General features: G+C 42.3%; 1 protein-coding gene across 3 annotated transcripts in view; it reads right to left on the reverse strand.

Moving 5' to 3' along the window:
• MAGI3 (membrane associated guanylate kinase, WW and PDZ domain containing 3) overlaps positions 1-16,906 on the reverse strand; it is a 231,521-nt gene extending 214,615 nt beyond the window's left edge. For 2 of the 3 annotated variants that reach the window (XM_082685037.1, XM_082685036.1), the window contains exon 1: positions 16,446-16,904. In XM_082685037.1, coding sequence (XP_082541163.1) covers positions 16,446-16,761 — 316 coding nt within the window. In that variant the 5' untranslated portion in view covers positions 16,762-16,904. Of the gene's footprint in view, positions 1-16,445 lie in introns of all 3 variants that reach the window. The other variant, XM_082685038.1, reaches the window with a different exon arrangement.
• Between the last annotated feature and the right edge of the window lie 5,655 nt (positions 16,907-22,561).

A 22,561-nucleotide genomic window follows, 5' to 3' on the forward strand; every position in this document is an offset into this window, starting at 1 on the left:
AGGATATGAAATAAAATATTACCTAGAGACAGGCGTCTGGCATATTTTCAAATCCAGAAATAGAAAAACACATACACGCATGTTCTGGGGGTACAGAGCAGCTCCCGAATATCTAAGCAAGGACAAATGTCAAAGAAAATAGAAGGATGCCCCCCCACACCAGTTTCCACCTGAGCCCCTGAGAAATTGGACAATCCACGAGGGGAAGTGAAGGAACATTGCAATTGGCTGACAGGATCTCTCCAAGGTCAGTCTTTTCTTTGGAAAGCAGAGACCCATGGGAGAAGCAATCAGAGTCAAGAGAAAACAAAACTGGAGAGATGAGCAGAGAGCGAGCAGCTGATCAAAGGCAGCTGAGGAGGCTGAGGCAGGGAGCTCCAGACACTAGTGTGAACCTTATCTGCTCCTGAAGGCACAGGCAGGAGCTACAGAAGAAGAGAGATGCTACCTGTGCCCCAGGACTCGAGCCTCTGAGTTGTAGGGCATTTATACAGTAACAAGCTAATCTATGCCCAAGCAAATGTAACACATGAAAAATGCCACAGAATAAAATGTATGTATTCAGACATCCCGTAGTGGAGATTTCAATCTTATTCTAATACAGAATCTACTTGGACCATAAGCTACAAGGTACAAATGCCTCTCTCTGGAAATACCACATATCATACTGCTCCTGGCCCTCTTGACCTTCTTTACTTGCATCTCCAGCCCAGAAAATCTGAACCCAAACTTTCAACAGATTTTCTCCTCATCATGAGTAAAGGCACTGAAACAGAAACAAATAAAACACCATAAAATTCCAGAGTGTTCTGTTAAGGTCAATGACACAGAGGAATCCACAATTTCACGTAATTCTAAGTACAGGGAATAAAATAAGGCTGCCCCTCCTGGAGGCTGGAGCTGTAGGATAATTCCAGAATGATTCTGTACCTTGGGAAGAGTTTGTGGCCCTTCCCTCCAGTGGTCTTCTGGAAATACCCCTCAGCCCTACTGCATGTGTCAATTTCTTCTGCTCATTCATGGTTTCTTCTCCCAAAATTTTAGTTTTTACATGGTTAACAATGGCTTTCCGGGGCACCTGGGTGGCTCAGTGGGTTAAAGCCTCTGCCTTCGGCTCAGGTTGTGATCTCGGGATCCTGAGATCGAGCCCCGCATCGGGCTCTCTGCTCAGCGGGGAGCCTGCTTCCTCCTCTCTCTCTGCCTGCTTGTGATTTCTGTCAAATAAATAAATAAAATCTTTTTAAAAAATAAATAAATAAATAAATAAATAAAATAAATGGCCTTTCCAACCTTGACTCTACCTCCCCACCTCACAATCAGTGGTGTGTTTTGTAGACGCTAACAACTCCCACCACAGCCATGACAACAGTGAAAACACAGCTGGGAAGATAACCTATTATACAGTATTTCCACCACTCAGTTACAACAGATGTAAAGAAACCCAAGAGAATAGAGAGTAGTAAAATAATTAGGAAAGGGCATGGAATAGTAAAAAGAAGAAGAAGAAGAAGGAGGAGGAGGAGGAAGAGGAGGAGGAGGAGCAGGAGAAGAAGGAGAAGGAGAAGAAGAAGGAGAAGAAGAAGAAAGAAAGAAAGAAAAAGAAAAAGAAAAAAGAAAAGGTCAAACTCACAGAAACAGTGGAGGCAAGGGGAGAGGTTGGTAAAAGGGGAAAGGAGAGAGTTCTGAGGATCTAATGTAGAATATGATGACTACAGTTGGTAATACTATATTGCATGACTGAAATATACTAACTTGAAGTATTCTCATCAAAATAAAAAATACCATAAAACTCCAGAGTGTTCTAGGGGCACCTGGGTGGCTCAGTCAGTTAACCATCTGCCTTCAGCTCAGGTCATGATCCCAGGGTCCTGGGATCAAGCCCGCATAGGGCTCTCTGCTCAGCAGGGAGCCTGCTTCTGAACCCTTTCCTCCCAGCTCCTTCTCTCTCTCACTGTCTCTCTCACACACAAATAAATAAACAAAATCTTTAAAAAAATAAAAGTAAATTCCTAATATTTAAAAAAAGAATTCAAGTGTTCTATTAAGACTGGTAACACAGGAATGTGTTATGTAAAGTGAATCATCATGCTACATACTTTTACATTTACATCATCATGCTATATACTATTACAATTTTGTCAGTTGTACCTCAGTAGAGCTGAAAATAAGGAAATCACTAACTTTGAGCATTAAGTAACTTTGTTGTTAATATAATTTGCTTAATTGTAATTTTATGCAACTTAATGTTTTCAAATGACTCTTTGGACAACTAGCTCGCTCAGTTCCTGAACATTCAACCATCAGGCTCAAGAAAGAGTACAGCCAACTCAGGGCATAATTGGCAAACCTCTCAGCTGAAGTGCCTACTCCTAACTGGAAATGCTTTCCTTTTTGTCTTAGTTCAAATCCCCAGGAAAAAGTCTTACTGGCCCCATTCATCTTTCAAAGGCACAGAAATCACAGGTTGTTGACCAGCTTATGAGCTGGTTATTTCGGCTGAGGTGCCCTCCCTGGCCTGGATGCCTGCAGGTTATAGGGAAGATGGAGATTAAGTGATAGAAAACACAGATGTCTCAGCAGCAGGGACAGGAGGTAGGACAGACGTAAGCTAGTAGCAAGATAGAGATGTTAAAAATCTATCAGCTTTGTGATCACTCCAACTACAGGCCATTTCGAAAAGACAAGCTCACAGAAATGACAGTTATCAGGAAAGGATTAAATACTATCTTTAATTAGATGGGCCTGTGGGGGTTGGCAGGAGGGACGCCTGGGTGGCTCAGTTGATTAAGTGTCTGCCTTCGGCTCAGGTCATGATCCCAGGATCCTGGGGATCCAGCCCGATATCAGGCTCCCTGCTCAGTGGGGAGCCTGCGTCTCCTTCTCCCTCTGTCTCTCCCCCTGCTTGTGCCTCACTCTCTCATGCTGTGTCAAATAAATAACATCTTAAGAAAAAAAAAGACGATGACAAAGATGAGCATGTGTGAGAAAGGGTCAGCAGGCACTCAGCACCCACCTGCTTACAGTAAGCTGTCCTAAAATGCAGAGGTTGGTAAACTAAAACCTCTATTTCCCAGGTTCCTTTACAGCTAGTATGCGGGATAAAAATTCAGTTCCACCATGTAAGATATAGGACACAAAATATGGAAGGCAGAAGCGAAGCAGAGCTCCATCAGCCTGTGGCTTTTAGTGGCCTTCAGCCAGCAAAGAAGGTCACAGGCATGTCAGAGCCCAGTCTCCGGCCTCAGGGCTGTTGAGGGACAATGGCAGAAGTAGCAGGGCTGGCTCGGAGTCAGTCAGTAGCTCAGGGGCATCTAGAAGTTGTCACAGCACTGGCCAGACACTTACCTTCCAGAATTCAAGCAGCTCTCACGGCAACAGCAGTGGCTGCTATGGTCCCCTCCACCACAAGGGCCGTGGTATTTTCCTGCCTTCATTGCAGTAACAACCTCCTGAATGCCACTTTCCTGACAGTGGCAGAGGGAGCAGCTCCCATGCCATGTTGCTTCAAGGAGTCCTGGAAGTCATTCTCAGAGTCCTGGCCTAGAGCCCAGCTCTCCAGCCCTTTCAAAGATTCTCTAAGCAACTAATTCCCTGTATTACATCCCTCTCGGTTTCCTGCACTTAACCCCAACTGATACTACAAGAGTCTACGGTAGACTGACTACAGAGAGATCTTTCCAGGTCTCCGCTCACGCTGTTCTTTCACAGACATATAAGAGGCCCAAGTGAGACATTACTATTCCCATCAGTCATACCTCCTGAGAAGAGTCTCCCCAAAACTGTGGCCAGTTCTGTGTGGCCTGAGATGTCTACTTGTCCCATACCCCGCAGGAACACAGCCCCCCATTATCAGTCATGTTCACCATCATTACAGCCACACAAGCTCAAGGACCCTGAGCCAAAAGCGCCCTTGACAGTTCATCTATCACATCCCTGAGCAGTTCCTAGCTCTAAAACTCCTCTTCCCCCGCTGCATCCCCTAGTCAGGCTGAGAGGAAGAAATAAAAGTAGAGCAGGCTCTAGTTCAGACTTGTACTATTGCCCCACCAAGAAGGGAGAGAAGAGCGACAGCAGTCCACCATACAAAGCACCCAGTCAGAAGGATTCTACTAAAAGCTCTGCGAAGAACCTTTCCGATGGGAGAAATAATTTTTCAGAGCTAAAACACCTAACAAGAACCAATACTTAGATATACAGCTATTTATTACACCAGCTAACAGTTTTCTGACTATTTAGATCTTAACCATAAGCCACTGCATTACACGAGGCCACAAATGTCATAGAAATCTGTGGCACAGAATGATCAAAATTTTCTGTCCTCCAGCCCCTGGGTTACCACTGTTGTCTCTAGCAACACTTAGGCATGCTGATGGCCTAAAAGACCTGGTCTAGGCTGTGATACTTAATTGCAAAGCAACACAAATTTCATAAAGGGACAGAATATGTTTAACAGGTTACTTCTTTTTTTCATCAATTTCACTATAATTTCCTACTGAGAGCCTTATGCCAGAAACCAAAACAACAAAAGCAACCAGAGTTCCAGGCCACACTCTGCCAGCTTTGTGCTGGGCCTCTGAGCAGAGCTACCTGCCTTTGCTAAGCCTCAATTCATTTCTCTGTAGACTAAGGGTATTAGTTGGATTGCTTTGGTTCCTTCCAGTTGAATGGCTGACTTGAAGCCCACACAGAAGATGTAACAGCATAAACACTTAAAGAATAAGAGGTGCCTGTGCTCTACAACCTGCTTTAACCACCTCTTCAATGGCCACCTTACCGTAGAGTACTTGACGTCCGGAAAAAGAGAGATCTCCTTGAATACAATGAGTTATTCTTCCATCTAGCTTGGCTACATTTTATTTAAAAGTAATGTATACCTTGAACAGATTCTGCAGACTTAAAAAAAAAAATTCCTAGTCCTAAATGTATTTATTCTTACATTCAACAGAACATTCTTTTAGGCCACCTGTCTCAAGATATGTGTGTTAAGAAATACCTTCCTGATGAGTGGATTATCCAATGAGTGGACAGGAAACGTGAGAACAAGATATTATTTGCAGTATCAAGTAGACAATCTTCCCAAGCATATTTACCCTCAGAGTATCCAGGCTTTTACAGAGAATAGCTGGAAAATTATCTTACCAAAGGTGGCAAGAATTAATGCTAACTTTCTGTCTGATGTGTAATTCTGGGGGCTAACTACTTCATCGGGCACAATTTAGCTATAAAGATTAAGCTGCACTGCCACAAACTTTGTTTAGAAACAGAACCAAGAAATGAAGCTTTTATTTTAAGTACTTGCCCAATGTTTTACTGCATTTAACACCCACTCAAACAGTTCAGAATTGTGGGGTTTTTTTTTTCCTTTTAATAGAGAAAAAGGAAGTAAGGCAGATTTTTTCAGACAAAATGAAATAATACTCTATCTGGAAAGTGAAGAAGGAAGACTCAAAGCTGCTTCATTTCCTAGTCCTCGAGGTGAGTCTGCGACCTTTGGTGTGCTCATCTTTCTGGACCTTCGCTTTCTCGTGTGTAAAAGGGAGAGGACAGCGCCTGACTCACAGAGAATGACAACATGTAAATTTCTTTACAGAAAAACACGTATGCCAATATGCATATCCTTATAAACCAAACAGAGGGGGTGTATGACGTATGGACATCTGATTGTTACTCAGTAAATGGCAGCTAGTAGTATCACAAGTCCCCAAGTCAGAATATTTCCCATTACACTCAGAGCAAGGTTGCCAACTTAGAGTCACCGCCAAAGGAAGGCTGATGTGTCACCTCATTCACCAGCATCTCACTACGAGATAGCTCTAGTTAGCAATTCTAACTCTATTTAAAGGAAATTAAATTTTTAAGTAGTATGGACTTTCTAACAGAAAACACTGAACTCATGAAAAGCATCCTTAGCTAAAATAAGTTTTTTTTTTTTTTTAATTTATTTGACAGAGACAGCAAGAGAGGGAACACAAGCAGGGGGAGCAGGAGAGGGAGAAGCAGGCTTCCCGCTGAGCAGGGAGCCTGATGCGGGGCTCGATCCCAGAACCCTGGGATCATGACCTGAGCCGAAGGCAGCCGCTTAACAACTGAGCCACCCAGATGCCCCAGCTAAAATAAGTATTTTAACAAAATGTCCTCCTGCCCAAAGCTATAGATGTGGGTTAAGATATAGTTCTGTGAGCAGAGGTCAGGAAATGGTATTATTTTAACAGCTCTCATGACTTAATCAATATGTGGAATTAATACTGGAGAACTAATATAGGATTCCGCAATAGAAGCAGTGATTTTCAAACATGGTTTAAGGACATCCCAAGACAGACATACATTAATCTAAAAATACAAAGTCATGATATGATTTTTTATGAATCACACCCAATTCTGTGAATTTTGGCTTTGGTGTAGAAGAGCATATTTATAAATAATTTAATGATATTTAACACTCAACAAAGAGGGGCACCTGGGTGGCTCAGCGGGTTAAGCCTCTGCCTTCAGCTCAGGTCATAATCTCAGTGTCCTGGGATCCAGCCCCGCATCGGGCTCTCTGCTCAGTGGTGAGCCTGCTTCCCCCTCTCTCTCTGCCTGCCTCTCTACCTACTTGTGATCTCTCTAATAAATAAATAAAATCTTAAAGAAAAAAAAAGCTCACTAAAGATACAACCAGACAACACTAAGCCAAACTTCAGAACTCCTACCGTGCATGTTATACATAAACTGAAGGTTGATTTTAAATTGTTTTCATGGTATTGGAGTTAAAGATATTCATCTGGTAATCAAGTATATAAAAAAGTGGGAAAAGATATTCAGTGTACCCACCCCTCTCTTTCAACCTGCCAACTCTACTCTAAGTACCTTCCTCCAGTGGAGGCAGGAAAAAACAAAGGTGGTCAGATTTTATCCTACAGTGTCTGCCAAATAACTTTTTAGATGATTAAACAGCTACTACATTACACACTTAAGCAGTGTTTCAAAGAGTCAGTGAAGTAGTTTATGTTTGACTTCTATGAGATCATGGTTTAAAGGTATTATTAGAGAATGCTTAGAAATAATACAATAAAAATGCAGCTTCAGTTTATATTTAAAAAGACCATTGTCTTAAAAGCAAAACATCCTGGAGGCCCCTGGGTGGCTGAGTTAAGCCTCAGACTCGATCTTATCTCAGGTCTGGATCTCAGGATCATGAGTTCAAGCCCTGCATCAGGCTCCACAATGGGCATAGAGCCTATTTAAAATGAATGAATGAATGAATAGCAAAACATCCTGGAAAGCAATTATTTTAGAATTTCATCTTCAAAATGATATAATATTAAGTTAAAAAAATCACATCAGGGGCGCCTGGGTGGCTCAGTGGGTTAAGCCGCTGCCTTCGGCTCGGGTCATGATCTCAGAGTCCTGGGGTCGAGCCCCACATCGGGCTCTCTGCTCAGCGGGGAGCCTGCTTCCTCCTCTCTCTCTGCCTGCCTCTCTGCCTGCTTGTGATCTCTGTCTGTCAAATAAATAAATAAAATCTTGAAAAAAAAAATCACATCAAACAGATTAACAATCATTTTCTCAATGATTAAGATAATTAAATGATCCTCCAAAGCATCCTATCCACCTAAGAATAAGCAGCACTGACTTAGAGAATCCTGACATTTTAAAAAATTGAAAAAGTACAAGCAGTACCTACCTTTCAATTGCACACATTAAAAAACTGAGATGTTGATTTCTTTGAAGATTTATTTATTTGAGAGAGAGAGCATGTACACACACATGTGCAGGGGACGAGGGGATGGGTAGAAGGAACGGGAAACAATCTCAAGCAGGCCCCCCACTGGGTAAAGAGCCCGACATAGGGCTCAACCCCAGGACCCTGAGATCATGACCTGAGCAGAAATCAAGAGTCAGATGCTTAACCAACTGAGCCACCCAGGCACCCCGAGATGTTGATATCTTAAAAGAGAAAGCATTTAAATAAAAGCAGCTTTTAGATTAAAAACTTCAAAATTATAATATTTAAGTAAACTATTTGAATAAAATCAGTGTCTCAGTTTTGGTCTACAGTCAATATCTGGTTTTTAAAAAATGATAAGCTTTATGACAACTGTATACTGTTGGTGGTTTCAAAGTAGGAGAGAGTAAATGTTTCAAAAGAGGCCATTTCCTGTAGTATTGCCTCCCCATCGTCCCATCTTTTGAGGAAATACCCATCCCTTATCTCCTGGAGTTCTAGGACAGTTATTAATCACACTGTGCTTTCTATACTCAACTGCAAGAGTAGACGTTTCATGCAGGCCTGCCCAATCACAGTACCCGGCTGCCCTCTCTCTACAACTGGTCCAAGAGATGGGCACAGAGTCCCTGCATGAAATTCATTATTGGACTCCAGAACAAAGATGAGAAGCTTTAAGGACTCCATATGACTTGGGGGGTGGGTGGTTCAGAGCCATGTTTCTTGCTGAAGCTCACTGAGAGGTGAGCTGAAAAAGAAGCCAAGTCTGAGGAAAAGGGCCAAGAGATAGTCCCAAAAACCGTCACTTAAGAGCATGAATTTAGCTGCTACAGCCCTAGGCGTGGGTTTTCATGTGTGTAAGCCAATAAACTTTCTAGCCTAAATTAACCTTAGTAGTTTCTGTCACTTGCTATGGAATCCTAACAAACACAGAAACAGACATATGAATTGGGATTTTTTTACCCCTTCCTGATGAGATCTGACCTACATATCACCAAATACCTGTTGCAAACTGGATAACCACTTCCAAAGAGTAATAGATCTCTGGGGCTACTCCATTAAAAGGGATTTTTTAAGTTATTTTATTAGAGGGAAAAAAAAGCCAAGTTTGCATAATTCTATTTGATGAAAGTCAGAAATAAAGCATTTATTAATAAATACTTCCTTTTCCCCCCTCCCTTTCAGAGTATTTTCATTCCATAAAACTATTTCTGTTTAATGTCATCATGGGTATGTAAATAACCCCATTTTTGCTGGGACACCTGGGTGGCTCCATTGGTGAAGGGTCCAACTCGAATTTGGCTCAGGTCCCAGTCTCAGGATTGTGAGACTGAGCTCCATGTCAGGCTTAGAGTTCAGTGAGGAGTCTGCTTGAGATATTCTCTCTCCCTTTCCATCTGCTTCTGTATCGCCCCAGCCCCTGCCTCCACTCACTCTGTCTCTCTAAAATAAATTCTTTAAAAGGAAAACAAAAATATTTTTCATAGTCACATATAATTCCCAATCAGAACAACAATGAGAAATGGGGTACCCACTCACAAACTCCCTGGAAGCAAGAAAAATAATTATGTATTTATAATTATCTAAAAAAAAAAAAAAAAGCAAAGAACCTAAGACGCTAAAAAGTTTTAATTAAGTAGATCAGGTACTATTCATAATGTATACCTGAGACCAGGACTGCCTCCAAATAGAATAGATGCTAATTTTAACAAATTTGAAGCAAAATTTTTTTCCAATTTGCATTCCATAGTATTTTTTAAAAACCCTACACTCCAGGGCACCTGGGGGGCTCAACTGGTTAAGCATCCGCCTTTGGTTCAGGTCATGATCCCAGAGTCCAGGGATCGAGTCCCGCATCGGGCTCCCAGCTCCATGGGGAGTCTGCTTCTCCCTCTGACCTTCTCCCCTCTCATGCTCTCTCTCAAATAAATAAATAAAATCTTAAAAACAAAAAAACAAAAAACCCTAAACTCCAAACACATTATAGCAAAAAGTTTAACCCTCAATATTCCTGAGTCTCTGAAACTATCTCCAGTGTGTTACTAAAACAAGGTACCTTCCAATTTATGAGCACCATCTGTCTTTTCTCAGCTATTTAGTTATGTCACAAGTCAAATTATGGTGCTCAAAATGTAATCCATGTTCCCCTGGCCATGAGGCAATGACTGAAATTTGGGGGGTTGGGGGGAAGCAGTACTGCTCCTAGGAACACTGCGGAGCAATTGTGTTAGGACACACTGCTAAGGTTGGGGGGTGAGGGGGTGGGGATGGAAATATAATGGTGCTACCCTTTTCTATGGAAGCCAGTCAACTGTGACTCTAACAAAAGAGAAGGGGGAGTTAAGGTGGAAATCTATTTCCAGTTCTCTTTTTACTGGATTAGCAAATTGCATTTTCCTATAAAATTGGCTAGGCTTCGAAGGCAACACAAGAAAGCCTATTACCATAAAGCAAAGTACTACCAGTAATATTTCAGCTACAGTATGGGTTAAATAAAAATACTCAATACATTATGAGTTGAATAAGGCTGAAGGTAGAAATGGCCATAAGCACTTTACCAGCATTATTTCTAGATGATTCATATTAGAACTACCTATATATTTAAACAATATGATTCTCCATTTTCCAATTATCCTATAATGCAGATTTTTTTTTAAGATTTTTATTTATTTATCAGAGAGAGAGAGGGGGAGAGAGTGAGCACAGGCAGACAGAATGGCAGGCAGAGGGAGAAGCAGGCTCCCTGCTGAGCAAGGAGCCCGATGTGGGACTCGATCCCAGGACGCTGGGATCATGACCTGAGCCGAAGGCAGCTGCTTAACCAACTGAGCCACCCAGGCGTCCCCTATAATGCAGATTTTGTGCATTTACACAAAATAAGGTTTTACCCACATACACATATATGACTGAGATGGATTATACTGAAGACCTGTCTGTATTGAACATTCTTGTCCCATGTCTGTCTCTTCCTCTGCTTCCTACATACTACTGAGAGGATACAAATTTCACTCAACCAGCACTTATCCATCTCTCAGGCTAAATTCAAAATTCTTCATAGTTCTCTCCTCTGCTAGCCAAAGCAAAAAATGAGGGCACAAGGCAAGGACCCTACCAAGACACAAAAGCAATGAAAGCTTTCTTTCACCTCATGGGCACATTTAACTTCTAAAAATTAACTACACACACCCAGATAAGGGTAATTTTTTTAAAATTAAAAGATGGGTTTTATTAAAGGAAAAAAACTAAAACAAAAACAAAAAACCTAACCCTTTAATGCAAGCAAAACTATTTCACTTAGTGTTCAGCCAAAACACAGCAATTGGTTCCAACATGGCAGGGGCGGGAGGGGGGCGGGAGGGGGACAGGGCAAGAAGAGGCAAGAAGTTCTGGTCCTACAAATGGTATACTACAAACACAATTTTTAAAATACACTGTGACTAAAACACAGATTGTATTTTGAGGGCAATTTAACTAAGGGCTTTTCAAAAGATAATTGTGTTTGTAGTTGATTTCCCTCTTTGTAATGACCTGAGAACCCAAATCCTAAGATGTAGCCCCACACCACTTTCTAGAACAATGTGCTTGGCAACCAATTAATTAGTCTAGCTTCCACCAAAATTCATACTCAAACTTCTCTAAAGAGTTTTATTTAAGTACTAGGAGAAGAGTGATAAAGGTAAAACCCATACTACAGGTCTTCTTGACCAATGAAACCTTAAGCTCCCATTAAAGTGTGAGCTTCTTGAAGATTGAGATCATTACTGATTCATTTTTATATCTGTTTTTATATCACCAGAGCTAGCTCACATGGGTACACCCCCAAACGGCTGCTAAGGGAATGAATATGTGCCAGGAACCAAACTTTTTCTCTTTATAAAGTAAAATCAGCACCTTTTGGGGGAAACATTCTAAATAACATACTTTCAAGGAGAAGAACAACTCTTCCTGCACAAACACGTCTCTCATAACACTAGCCTCTGAGCCACCAAAAACCTTAGGAGCAGTTTTAAATAAAGGACATTCATTCTCTCTGCCAAAATGTAGTACTGCAAGGAAATTATTTCTCAAAAATTCAGAGGAGAGACAGAACTGCTTATTTAATTAAAAGGGTCACAGTTCTGGTCTTCATTACCAAAATACTTACACTTCATCATATCACAAACAACCAAAAACTGACTTAAGAATTGGTAGAGTTTGGAATTGGTATTAAATATGGAAGTGGTTCATAAAAATGAAATTCTCTGACAACACACTCCCCAAAATCCTAAGTGCTCACAAAATTTATAAAGCACCTAGAGGTTATATGGTAAAGATATTTTATGAAACTATTCACCTGAGAAGATTATGCACTGACTTCACAAGTCGGATCCTGGAGCAAATGTAGATTTGTTTTACCATCAATTTAGATAAATTAGAGACCAAGAAACACACACACACACACACACAGAGAAATTTGTCTCTTAGAGGTTTTATGAAGTACTTCCCAGAACCTCCAGAGGAAAACAATTTATATTCCCCAGGAACACAGTTATGTCCCATGAAAATCAGTTTTAACATTCAACTGAATAAAACAGAAATGATCTGAAAACTAAAAAGGGCCAATTATTAAGTGTTTCTTCAGCTTCTATGACATAAGCCCATTATTCACATGAACTGAAGATGTCAATGAATAAATTCCAAAACCTGAAGTTACTTGAGTTGAGACCAACTGTAGACCCAAAAAACTGCTACCAAATTTTGAGAGGACAGTAAAGTTTCCAATTTAAGGTTTATCAAAATTTACCACTATTTTCCCTAACAAAGAGGCTGCCTCACCCAATCTCTAGCTTCTATGTTAAAAAAGTTTTTTGTATTAGAAACCTAGGAAGCTAGCAATTAAATTTTAACTTCTTTCACCCTTCCCTTCATCAAATATGACAACCACCTAAACAAAATTTACAAGTCCCAAATTACCCATTAAACCAAAAAGACAAAAAGACCCAAAAGTTAAAAGAAAGGGATAAAGTTATTCATGATTGGCCTAACGTAACACCCTTACTCAAAAGCTTCTAGTAATGCTTCTTCACCAATGGGGAATGGATTTCTAGGAATGTGCTCATTTTAACAAAATTCCCCTATAAATCAAATGTCTCCAAGAGTCTGTGGCAAACTTTGACCTACAATTAATTGGCGTTAAACAAGATCTATTTCAAACTAGTTTTTGTTTAAACAGTAACATTGTTCCTCATGATTTTCCTCTCTAGATACAGTAGCAGACCTAAGGTAGTTGAAAGCACTGTGTGCATAATAAAGCAGTAAACAATGATTTCATGTACTTAATGTATCAATATTTAACCTGCGGAATAAAATCCACATAATTTGCAACCACTGAAATAGGTGTTTAAAAAAGTATATGAATTGAATATTAAAGTTGAACATTCATCATCCAGAGAATTGTAGAACAAAACTATTTCTATCATTAGCCAGAAAAGAAACTGCTTAAAAATACGCTCTGAAATAAAATCAAAGAAACTAAGACTGGTCACAGGACTAGATCATGTAACAATTTCATCAGAGGTCCAAAGTTCAACTTCCTTTACTACTGTGAAACTACAAAGATCAAATTCAATTAAGAAGTTTTCTCCTTGCAGACAAGAATTAAAAAGAGAGAGAGATATAAGAGAAAAAAGAGAGAAGAAAAAAAAAGAAAGAAAGAGAAGGTCTGTAATTAAGATATAGGTGACCAGCTGGGCCAAGGAACAGGTGAAACTAAAGACGGTCCTCGAAGCAGGAATGCACTGACTGCTGCACATTATGTGAATACTAAGTAAGAATAAGATTCCAATAAGAAATTCCCTAATTCTCTCAAGAAAGCCTAGGATTAAGAACCATATTTTAAAGTAGGGGGTTTTCCCCCATTATAATCTTTAATGGAATTTGCAAGTGAGAAAAAAAAAATACTAAAGCCCCAAATCAAAGCTGAAGATGGTCACTGCCAGAAAGAATTCTTCCTTAAGTCATGTTGACGCTGGTTTTGGCTGAGCTCCCCTTAGCATGTACTAGACAAAAAGGAGTAAACTAGGAAGGATCTATATTCATCCTTTTGCCATGGACTTTGTCAGAAGACGATGAATGTGAGATCATTCCACACTATTATTACATCTCACAGAAATGTTAAATTTACTCTTGAACTGTACTAGTTTCCAGATGATGTTATGAATATAGTTTTACAAAGAGTTGCTAATCAAGGCAAGAGACAGTGCAAAGTACACTTTACAATTCCATATTAAAATGGAAAATCCATTTCTCTCACCAAGTTTAGATAAAATGGAAAAAAAAAAAAAAACAATGTGCAGCGCAAATTCCTTTTTAAACTTCCTTACTTTGTATTTTCATACTTTTCAAATTTAAGCCTAACAGTATGGAACCCCTGTCTCCTCCAGAGATAATATTTATGCGATTTGTAATCACACCCAAAGTTCTAGGAATAAACTCTTCTAGTTCTTTAATTTCTAATATTTGAAGTCTTCCACTTAGCCTGCAAAAACCTTGCTATTTTACAACAAATGTTGTTTAAACAAAGCCATTTAAGAAAGCCATTTCATGTAATGCTTAACATGAGGATACTAAAAACTAAGAATACTATCCTTTGAGAAATTAAGATTTTTAAATTACAACTTACTTAGAAACAAAGAATAAGAATCTCAGATGACACATAGTGGTACCCTTTAGAAATTACTGAAGGAGAGCATATCTTTAAAAAAATAAGTGTAGTATTCAGAACTTTTATTATTAATGATCAGAAAATATGCTAAACCCATTAATATAAATTATTCCCCTCTTTATTTTTTGGTTTAACATTTAAAATAGAAAAATAACTATGGTTGTCAAGAGGGCAAAATTTTATTACTATAAAAATGTCAACTACATCCCGGGGCATATGATTTTTATTCAACACAGCTAATCTATATTACCAAATACACTCTAAACTTTGAATTATTTTCTTAAATCTGATATAAACATTGAGAAAATATATAACATGCACATCAGACTAATATTAAAGATCTCCCCAGTCTTCTAAAAGAATCACAATACTTTGAGTATATACTGACTTCCTCAATCTATTAAATCTTAAACTATTTTTGAAAATAAGAGTTACATTCTCATTTATGGCCCCAACTAATCAAAACAAAACACTATGATGCAGATGTTCTCATTATTCCCTGACTCATGGGATTTGAACTAAATGGCACCTACACTAGTAAACCACGTATTATATAGTATTTTGCATATTACAGACAGTGCCTGACTCACTAAATTACAGCCCCCAAAACCTTTCCTCCACCTTTCACATATGGCTCTGAAAGTTTGAGTTAAGAATTTCTTAATTTGCGAAACTATACAGAAAATGAAGTTTAAAGTCTGCCAAAGTTTTTTAAATTAGCAATAAAAAAGAAGCCCTTACATAAACTGTAAGCTTAAAATGAATATGATGAAACAGACCACATGAAGAAAATCTTAATTTAAGATTGCAGGGACATGTGAGTGTGTGCGTATACACCCACAATACTCACACATATGTATATTGCACCACAAACCATCAGTTCCCAATAAGCCCATGGACTATGAAAGAGAGATTTCCAAAGTGAGCTGCTGAGAAAGAAAAAACAATGTGAGGGAGAGAACATGTTAAATTGTTCTCCCGATTTTTCTAGCATTTTGCAGTGAAGGGATGGACTGATCGCTCCAGCCCAAGTCACAATTTAAAAGCCCATTATATTCTGATGCACTATAGATTCAGAAGAGCACACATAACGAAACTAGTTTGATTTCTAATAACGTTGTGATCATAATTCTCTCTCCTACAAGCCTCTCAGAAAACAGAGCCATATTCTAACCAATGCTGAACAATGCTGTAGATAACAAATACATCAGGACCATTGCATACTATCAGATTTCACTGTACGCAGTCTGATCAATGCTTTCAAACATAAACGGAACGTGCTTTGCAGTAGATCTGACTGGCATAAAAGACACCAGGGCAACGGGGGTCCGTTTTACCCACCACTTCTACAAAATGTATGTGAAATCAAAGATTTAGTAAAGATTTTACTACGAAGAGGCACCTAGTTCTTTCGAAGCCCAGACTATTCAACAGCTCCCCGCAAGAACATTCTAATCAGTCACATATTACCTACTGTACGGCCATACCCAGACACCTGAAACCACCTGAACTGAGTGAGTTAGGCTGTCAGCTCCCAGGTGTTGCTGGTGTGCAAGAAACACTGAAGCCGCTAAGCCCTCTTAGGCACACTAGGTGGTAACCTTGGCACCAAGTGCCTCAATAGTACAAGACCTCATTCCCGATTAGAAAATGCATAAGACTGTTCCAAAGAATACGCTACTATCATGAGGACCTTCTCCATAAAGGGGAGCAGCAGCAAAGGCTGCCCCCCCCTTTTTTTCGTCTCAGGTCAGAAACTCTCGGTAGGAGTCGGGGCTACAGATTTAGGAAACCCAGCTTCTGGCTGCAATACTTGACAGCCTGCAGAGCAGCCTCAGCCAGCCAGAGCTCAGTTTTCCTACCAGCAAATTGGGAATCACCCCCCCACACACACACCCATTCGCCAGGGAGTCCCGCGCACCCTGGAAATAAACGATTACCCAGGGCGATAAGCAATAAGGAGTGGCCGCCTCTCCCAGGACGCCCACCCCGACTCGCCCCCAGACCCCGAGACAAAAGGCAGAGCCGGGGTACCTGGCTTCACAGTCTTGAGACGGATGGGCTCTCGGAAGTGGCGGATGACAGCCAGGGTGTCCCGGTTGGTGAGCCCGCTGACAGGCGTCCCGTTCACCTCCAGCAGAACATCCCCAGGGTTGGGCGCCTTGCCCGAGACGACGCAGCAGGTGCCCCCGCCGGGCTCCTCCCGGAGCCGCCCCAGGTAAGGGAACTCGCCGCGCTCCGCGCCGCCCCGGATCTCGGCGCCCAAGTCGCCCGGGGGCCCGGCCCAGGACACCGCGCACTCCTGCACCTTGCTGAGCCAGTGCTTCTTCTTCTTCAGCGTCTTCGACATCCCGAACCCCGCTGCACCATGGGGGAGACCCCGCGCGGGCGGCGGGGGCGCCGCTCCGGCCCCCTCTCAGCCTGGGGACCCGGCGGCCCGTGCAGCCCGGCGAGGGGGGCCTCGCCGCTCTGGCGCCCCCCCCCCCACCGCAGCCCGCCGGGGCCGGGCTGCTCCAAGCCCCGAGACGCCCCTCGGACGCCCCTCCCGGCTGCGCTCCCCGGCGCTGCCGGGCTCGGCGAGGACCACCCCGGGCTAGGCTGAAGAAAGGAGAGGGGAACTGTCCCCGGGCGGCTCCAGAGGGGTTTCGGGCGGGGTCACGGCCGCCGGCTGGCCCCCGGGCTCCGCGCCGAAGCGGCGGGAAAGGCAGAAGCAGGGGGGCGGGGAGGTGAACGGGCAAAAGCCGGAACGGGAAAAATCCGTCGGGGGGTGCGCAGAAGCGCGCGTAGACCCGTCGCAGAATCGACTGTGGCCGCTGCGGAGCTGGAGCGCGGAGACCAACGCCTGCCCAAGCTGCCAGGAAACTGCCGCTTTCAAACCCGCCGCAACCTCCTCCGCCTCCCTCTTCCCTTCCCCCCCGCCCTCGCCCATCCCTCACCCAGAGCCCCGCCCCCTCCTGCCGCGCGGCGCCCGGCGCGCTGCCGTCACAGGCCAGGCGCTAGGGAACGGGCCCCAGCGCTCGACTCCCTCGTCGTGGATTGGCCCCCAGCGGGCAGGGGGGCGGAGCCTCGGCGAGAGTGAGGACCACCGATTGGTCGGTGGGAGTGGAGGAGGCGGGCAGTAGGATGACTGAAGTTTAAAGAGGGTGGAAAAAAGAAGTTTGAAGAGTGAGGGAGGGCGAAGGGAGGGGCAGGGGAATGGAACCGGCCACACATCGCAGGGCCGAGAGAGGCCCTCCTGGCGGCGTCTGGAGCCAAGCGAAAACTCGGACGGGAAGCTCGGAGAGAACCCCGAGGTGGAGGCGTGGCTGGAGAGCCGGGCGGAGTAGGGGGTGGAGCCCCAGAGCCCGCACGGGGCGCTTCCGAGAGAGGGTGTATTTTGGAGAGCAGAGTCCATCGCCCGAGGTGGCGGGGTCTCCAGGGTGGCCTAGCACAACCGATCACCTGCACTCTGGGTGCTTCTTGTTTGTTCACTCATTCAACAAATGTTATTGAACGCCCATGATGGAAGGTAAAAGAGAGTCCTGCATACTGCTGTGTAACCTGGGGCAAAGACAACCTCTCTGAGCCGCTGCATCTTTGGCTGGAAAGTGGAGATAATTATACCCCTCGAAGCTGTTGTGAAGGTTTCATGAGGTACATATAAAATATCCGCACAGTGCCTTACAGAAGGTGGGGCTTACCTTTTGTTAGCTGGTGATGTTAACGATGACTTTATCTCGGAAATTGGGCTAGGTACTGGAGTTCAACGATGACGAAAACAGCTGTCAAGAAGTCCTAGTCTAGTGGGAGAGTCTGACAAGTTCACAGACTGCCTGAGATGAGGTAGGGTGATGTGGAGAATCAGCACCAGCCCGGGAACTAGCAGATCTGCATGCTACCTATTTACTGTTTGACCTTGGCCAAATCTCGGGCTTCAAGTTTATTCATCTGTGAAGGAGATGGAGAGAGGAGTAACCCTGAATAAAGAACATATTAGGTCCCTTTCCAGCAGTGATTTTTTTTGAAAACTCTTGAGCATTCTCTCTTCCCTCACTTGACTCACACTCTCATCAGTCTTTTTGTCTTTTAAAAATCTTATCCATCCTCAGCCCAAATGCCATCTCTTCCAGGCAGTCTTCTTTGATTTCTTGTCCTAAAAGCAGAAACTTGTCTCTGAGCTATGATACTTTATTTTACTTTTGCAGAGTGATTCCTAATTATATAGTTGTCTGTCTCCCTTTTAATGGTTGAGGAAAGCCCTCATTTACATTATGAATAACTCCACAGGATCTCATCATGTATCAGATAGAGTGGACCAAGTTTCAACCACTACAGTGATTTAGTTCACATCATTGCATCAGCAGAGCCTAGCAGGAAACAAATGGTACTTTACAAAAATGAGGGCAGCCTGTAGGAAACCATAAGGGTAGTCTGGAACCCTAGGACTATAAGCTCCTAGGTCTGCAGAAGGGGAAGGAACCAAAATTCAGCCCCAGAAAGGCAGCAAGACAGGAGCCTATGAACTTCAGTCAAGGGATGCAGTGAGCCTAAGTAATTGCCCAAGGAGGAAGCTGGGGATTTATATCTCACTCACCTCCCTCTTCCACTCTCCTCCTGGTACATCCCAGTGGCCAAATCCAACCAGAAGCCAAAGGGCAAGAGAATCCTTTGCTGCAATCCATCTCAGTCAGTCACACAGGGAAGAGGAAACCCTGCCTCTGGAGAGAAAAGGGGAAATATCCAACACAGACATGTGGATTGCCCAGATATACCCATATCTGAGATAAAGATGGAGTGGTTTTTTTCTGAAGTACTACCTATACTAACAGATTCCTGGGTGAAATCTTGATAACCTCCACATTATCTACTTTCATAGCCCCTCTGAGAAAATGTCTTTTCCTACCCAGATTGTATCCATTAGGATACATTTGGCTAGCAGGAACAAAATAATTAACAGCTTAAAGCATAAGATCATTTATTCTATCTTTAACACAAGGTTTAAATGTTAAGTAGCCTTGGTTCGTTTAGAAGCAGAATCATGTCACTAGGGACCCAAGTTCTTTTTGTGCCTGTTTCTGCCATGCTATGCTTGTTAGCTTCTGTCTCCAAGCTTATCACCTCTTGATTGCAATATGGCTGCCACAGCTCCAGACAGGACATCCTCAGAGGTCACTGTACAAGCAGGAAGGGAAGCAAAGGCAGTGCTCCTCCCATTTTTACGAAGGAGAAAACCTTTCCCAGACTCCACCTTCCACCCCAACCAGTAGAATCTCCCTTATTAGCCAGACAATGGTCACATGGCCCACTGCAGCCCGGTGGCAAAAAGCAAATGAGATTGCCACCATTCATTAAATTGATCCTGAGTCACCCCAAACAAAATAGAGGTTCTGTTTGAGAGGAGAAAGAACAGGTATCAAGTAAGAACGCAACAGTATGTACCACATGCCTCAAACAAGGAGGAGTTATCTTGACCCTTGGGCAGAAATCTGCAGTGATTAAGATCTTGAGCTCTGGAGTCAGAATGCAAATCCCAGTTTTTCTCCTATTAGCCCTGTGATCTTGAGTGAACGGTTCAACCATCCTAAACTCCATTTCCTCATCCATGAAAGGGATAGAATAGCAATCTCACCTGAGTTGTTGTGAGAACTGAATGGAGCTATTTGAGTCAAGGAAGTGCTTAACAGGAACACCTGGGTGGCTCAGTTGGTTGAGCGGCTGCCTTCGGTTTGGGTCAAGATCCCAGTGTCCTGGGATCGAGTCCCACATCCCGCTCCTTGCTTGGCGGGGAGCCTGCTTCTCCCTCTGCCTCTGTCTGCCTGTGCTTGCTCTTGCTTCCCTCTCTATGACAAATAAATAAAATCTTAAAAAAAAAAAAAAAAGTGCTTAACATATGGTCTAGCATAAAAGCAAACATTCGATAAATTAGTGTGTGCTATTTTGTGACAAGGCAAAAAAGCATTGTTCATCAATTTGTAACACTCTAAGTATTAAATTCACCCACCTTAGTCAGCCAAGGTCCCATTTTGAAAATATTCTAGAAATAAGCTGCGGATGCCAGTGATTTAATTCTGGTAGGACACTATTCTGGAAATTACTGCATAATTAAAAGAGTCACATTATGAGTGTTTACCTGTAAAATGGCACCTAACCAAATTATATCTATGTTGATCACTGTTTCCTAAACTTAATAGTTGGGCTAATAGTTATGATTTGCACTGCGGAGTATTAGTAAGCCAAACAATATGGAAACTGGTTTAACAAAAATAAATGATGGAGTTGAATTTGATGTTCTCCAAGGTTTCATTGAGCTACTCCTAACCATCCATAAGATAAACATAGATATGTTTCAGGATGCTGCATACCACACAAGTTAGGTTCCAAGATGGCTGTAAAGACGCCAATACAAGTATCACAATGTCTAAAGACGGAAAGGAGGGAAGTGGTTGTCTCCTTTCCCCATTGGGAGAGGGGGTGGGGAATCAAGGAAACCTCTCCCCAAAGGCTCTGAGCTAGTCTTTCCCTCCAGCTGATTGGGTAAAATTGTTCAAATGCCCTTTCCTACACAGAAGATGCAAAGAGTAATGAAATACCCTTACCCAGTTTTACCCTCTCATGCTCAAAAGGATATCCAGTGTCTTACAAACTGCACAGCTGCACAGTATCTGAACTTGGGGGTGGGGGATGTCTCTTAGCAAATACGAAGGGAAGACTGGCTTTTAGGTAAGCAATCCACAGCGTCCTTCACAAAGAGACTGCATTGATGTGCTCCTAGTATATATTCCTTCTGACAAGGTGGGGAATTGGTTTTGTTTTATGATACCGTGCAGAGTGCTCCTAACCAGAGTTAAATAAACCTTTCTACTTTGAAAACTTCAGAATGGCAGGTATAAATAAAATGGCAGGTGTAAATTTTTCTGAAATGACCCATGCTTGCTTACTCCTCTGTACAATCCAATGTGCCTTGTATGGTGGTAGAGTTTGTGGGCTGACAGCCCTGGGACCATCACTCACATCTGCGTCCACGTGGATCTGCGTCCACGTGGATCGTGCCCCTGAAGCTGTCCATGGCTTGGTGCCAAAGCAAGGCATGCATAGGGAGAAGTATTTAATTTCATCTATTTCTATATTCTCCCTAGTTTCTTTCATGGAAGCTTGAATCTCTAGTATTAGTAAATCAAATCATTATTGAGATGAGGTCGTTCTCAAGTATTAATGGTGGCAGAAGGGTTGGAAAGAAGTAGAGTATGCCGACAGAAGAAATATTTTGCCTTCCCTGCAGAAGAGAAGAACATTCATCTTAATTTTATTATATAATCTGTGGGAAGAAAAACATCTTGAATTTCAAAAATTCTGATCAACAAAATCTTTCATGTTGGGACAAAAATGTCCATATTTATCTATATTATGGAAATGTAGTCTAGCATTAATAACCTAATTGAATTCAGTATTAATTTCTATTGTATCTTTACATTTTACTAGCATTTTTATTTGCCTATGTCTACGGGCTAATTTGTATGCTAATGCTAAGATATGCTCAATTATAAAAGCAGTTACAAGGAAGATTTTGTTTCAGTTAAACAAACTAATTTATTGCCTAAAATCTGTATTACTTTCTATGTTTCATACATAAACATGCATTTTTGCACATGGGCGCCTTTACCTGCAAATGACCAAATGAATTCAGCCCAAATTCACAGAACAATAGAAACATTCAAAACCAAGTGCAGTGCCAACATGCTTTGAAAGGGGGGTTAGTTAAACAGTCAGATGTCAAGTTCATCTAACAAAGCAGGACAAAGAGAACATTGAGTGAAATAGAAAATACCAAAATACCTATCTTTCAGCTTTCAGCTTAAATACAATCTCCTACTCAAGGCCAGCCTTGATTTCCTACAGCTAGATGTCAGCTCTTCCCTCTCCAGAACTAATAGCAGGTTATCTCTATGTGTTTTCTTTTCCAGTAGACCTCAAGATCCTTGAGAGCAGGCTTGATCCCTGATTCACTCGTGTACCCCTCATTGGTCTGGGTATTTGGTCTTTAGTGGGATTAACACAAATTCATTCCAAAAAAAAGAAAAACAGCAAGTACCCATTGTAAACAGGCATTGTTTTAGGTGTTGGTTTACAGCAATGAACAGACTTACAAGGTCCTTTGTTTCATGGGGAAGAGG

The sequence above is a fragment of the Mustela nivalis genome (assembly GCF_964662115.1).
Source record: "Mustela nivalis genome assembly, chromosome: 10".
Lineage (NCBI taxonomy): Eukaryota > Metazoa > Chordata > Mammalia > Carnivora > Mustelidae > Mustela > Mustela nivalis.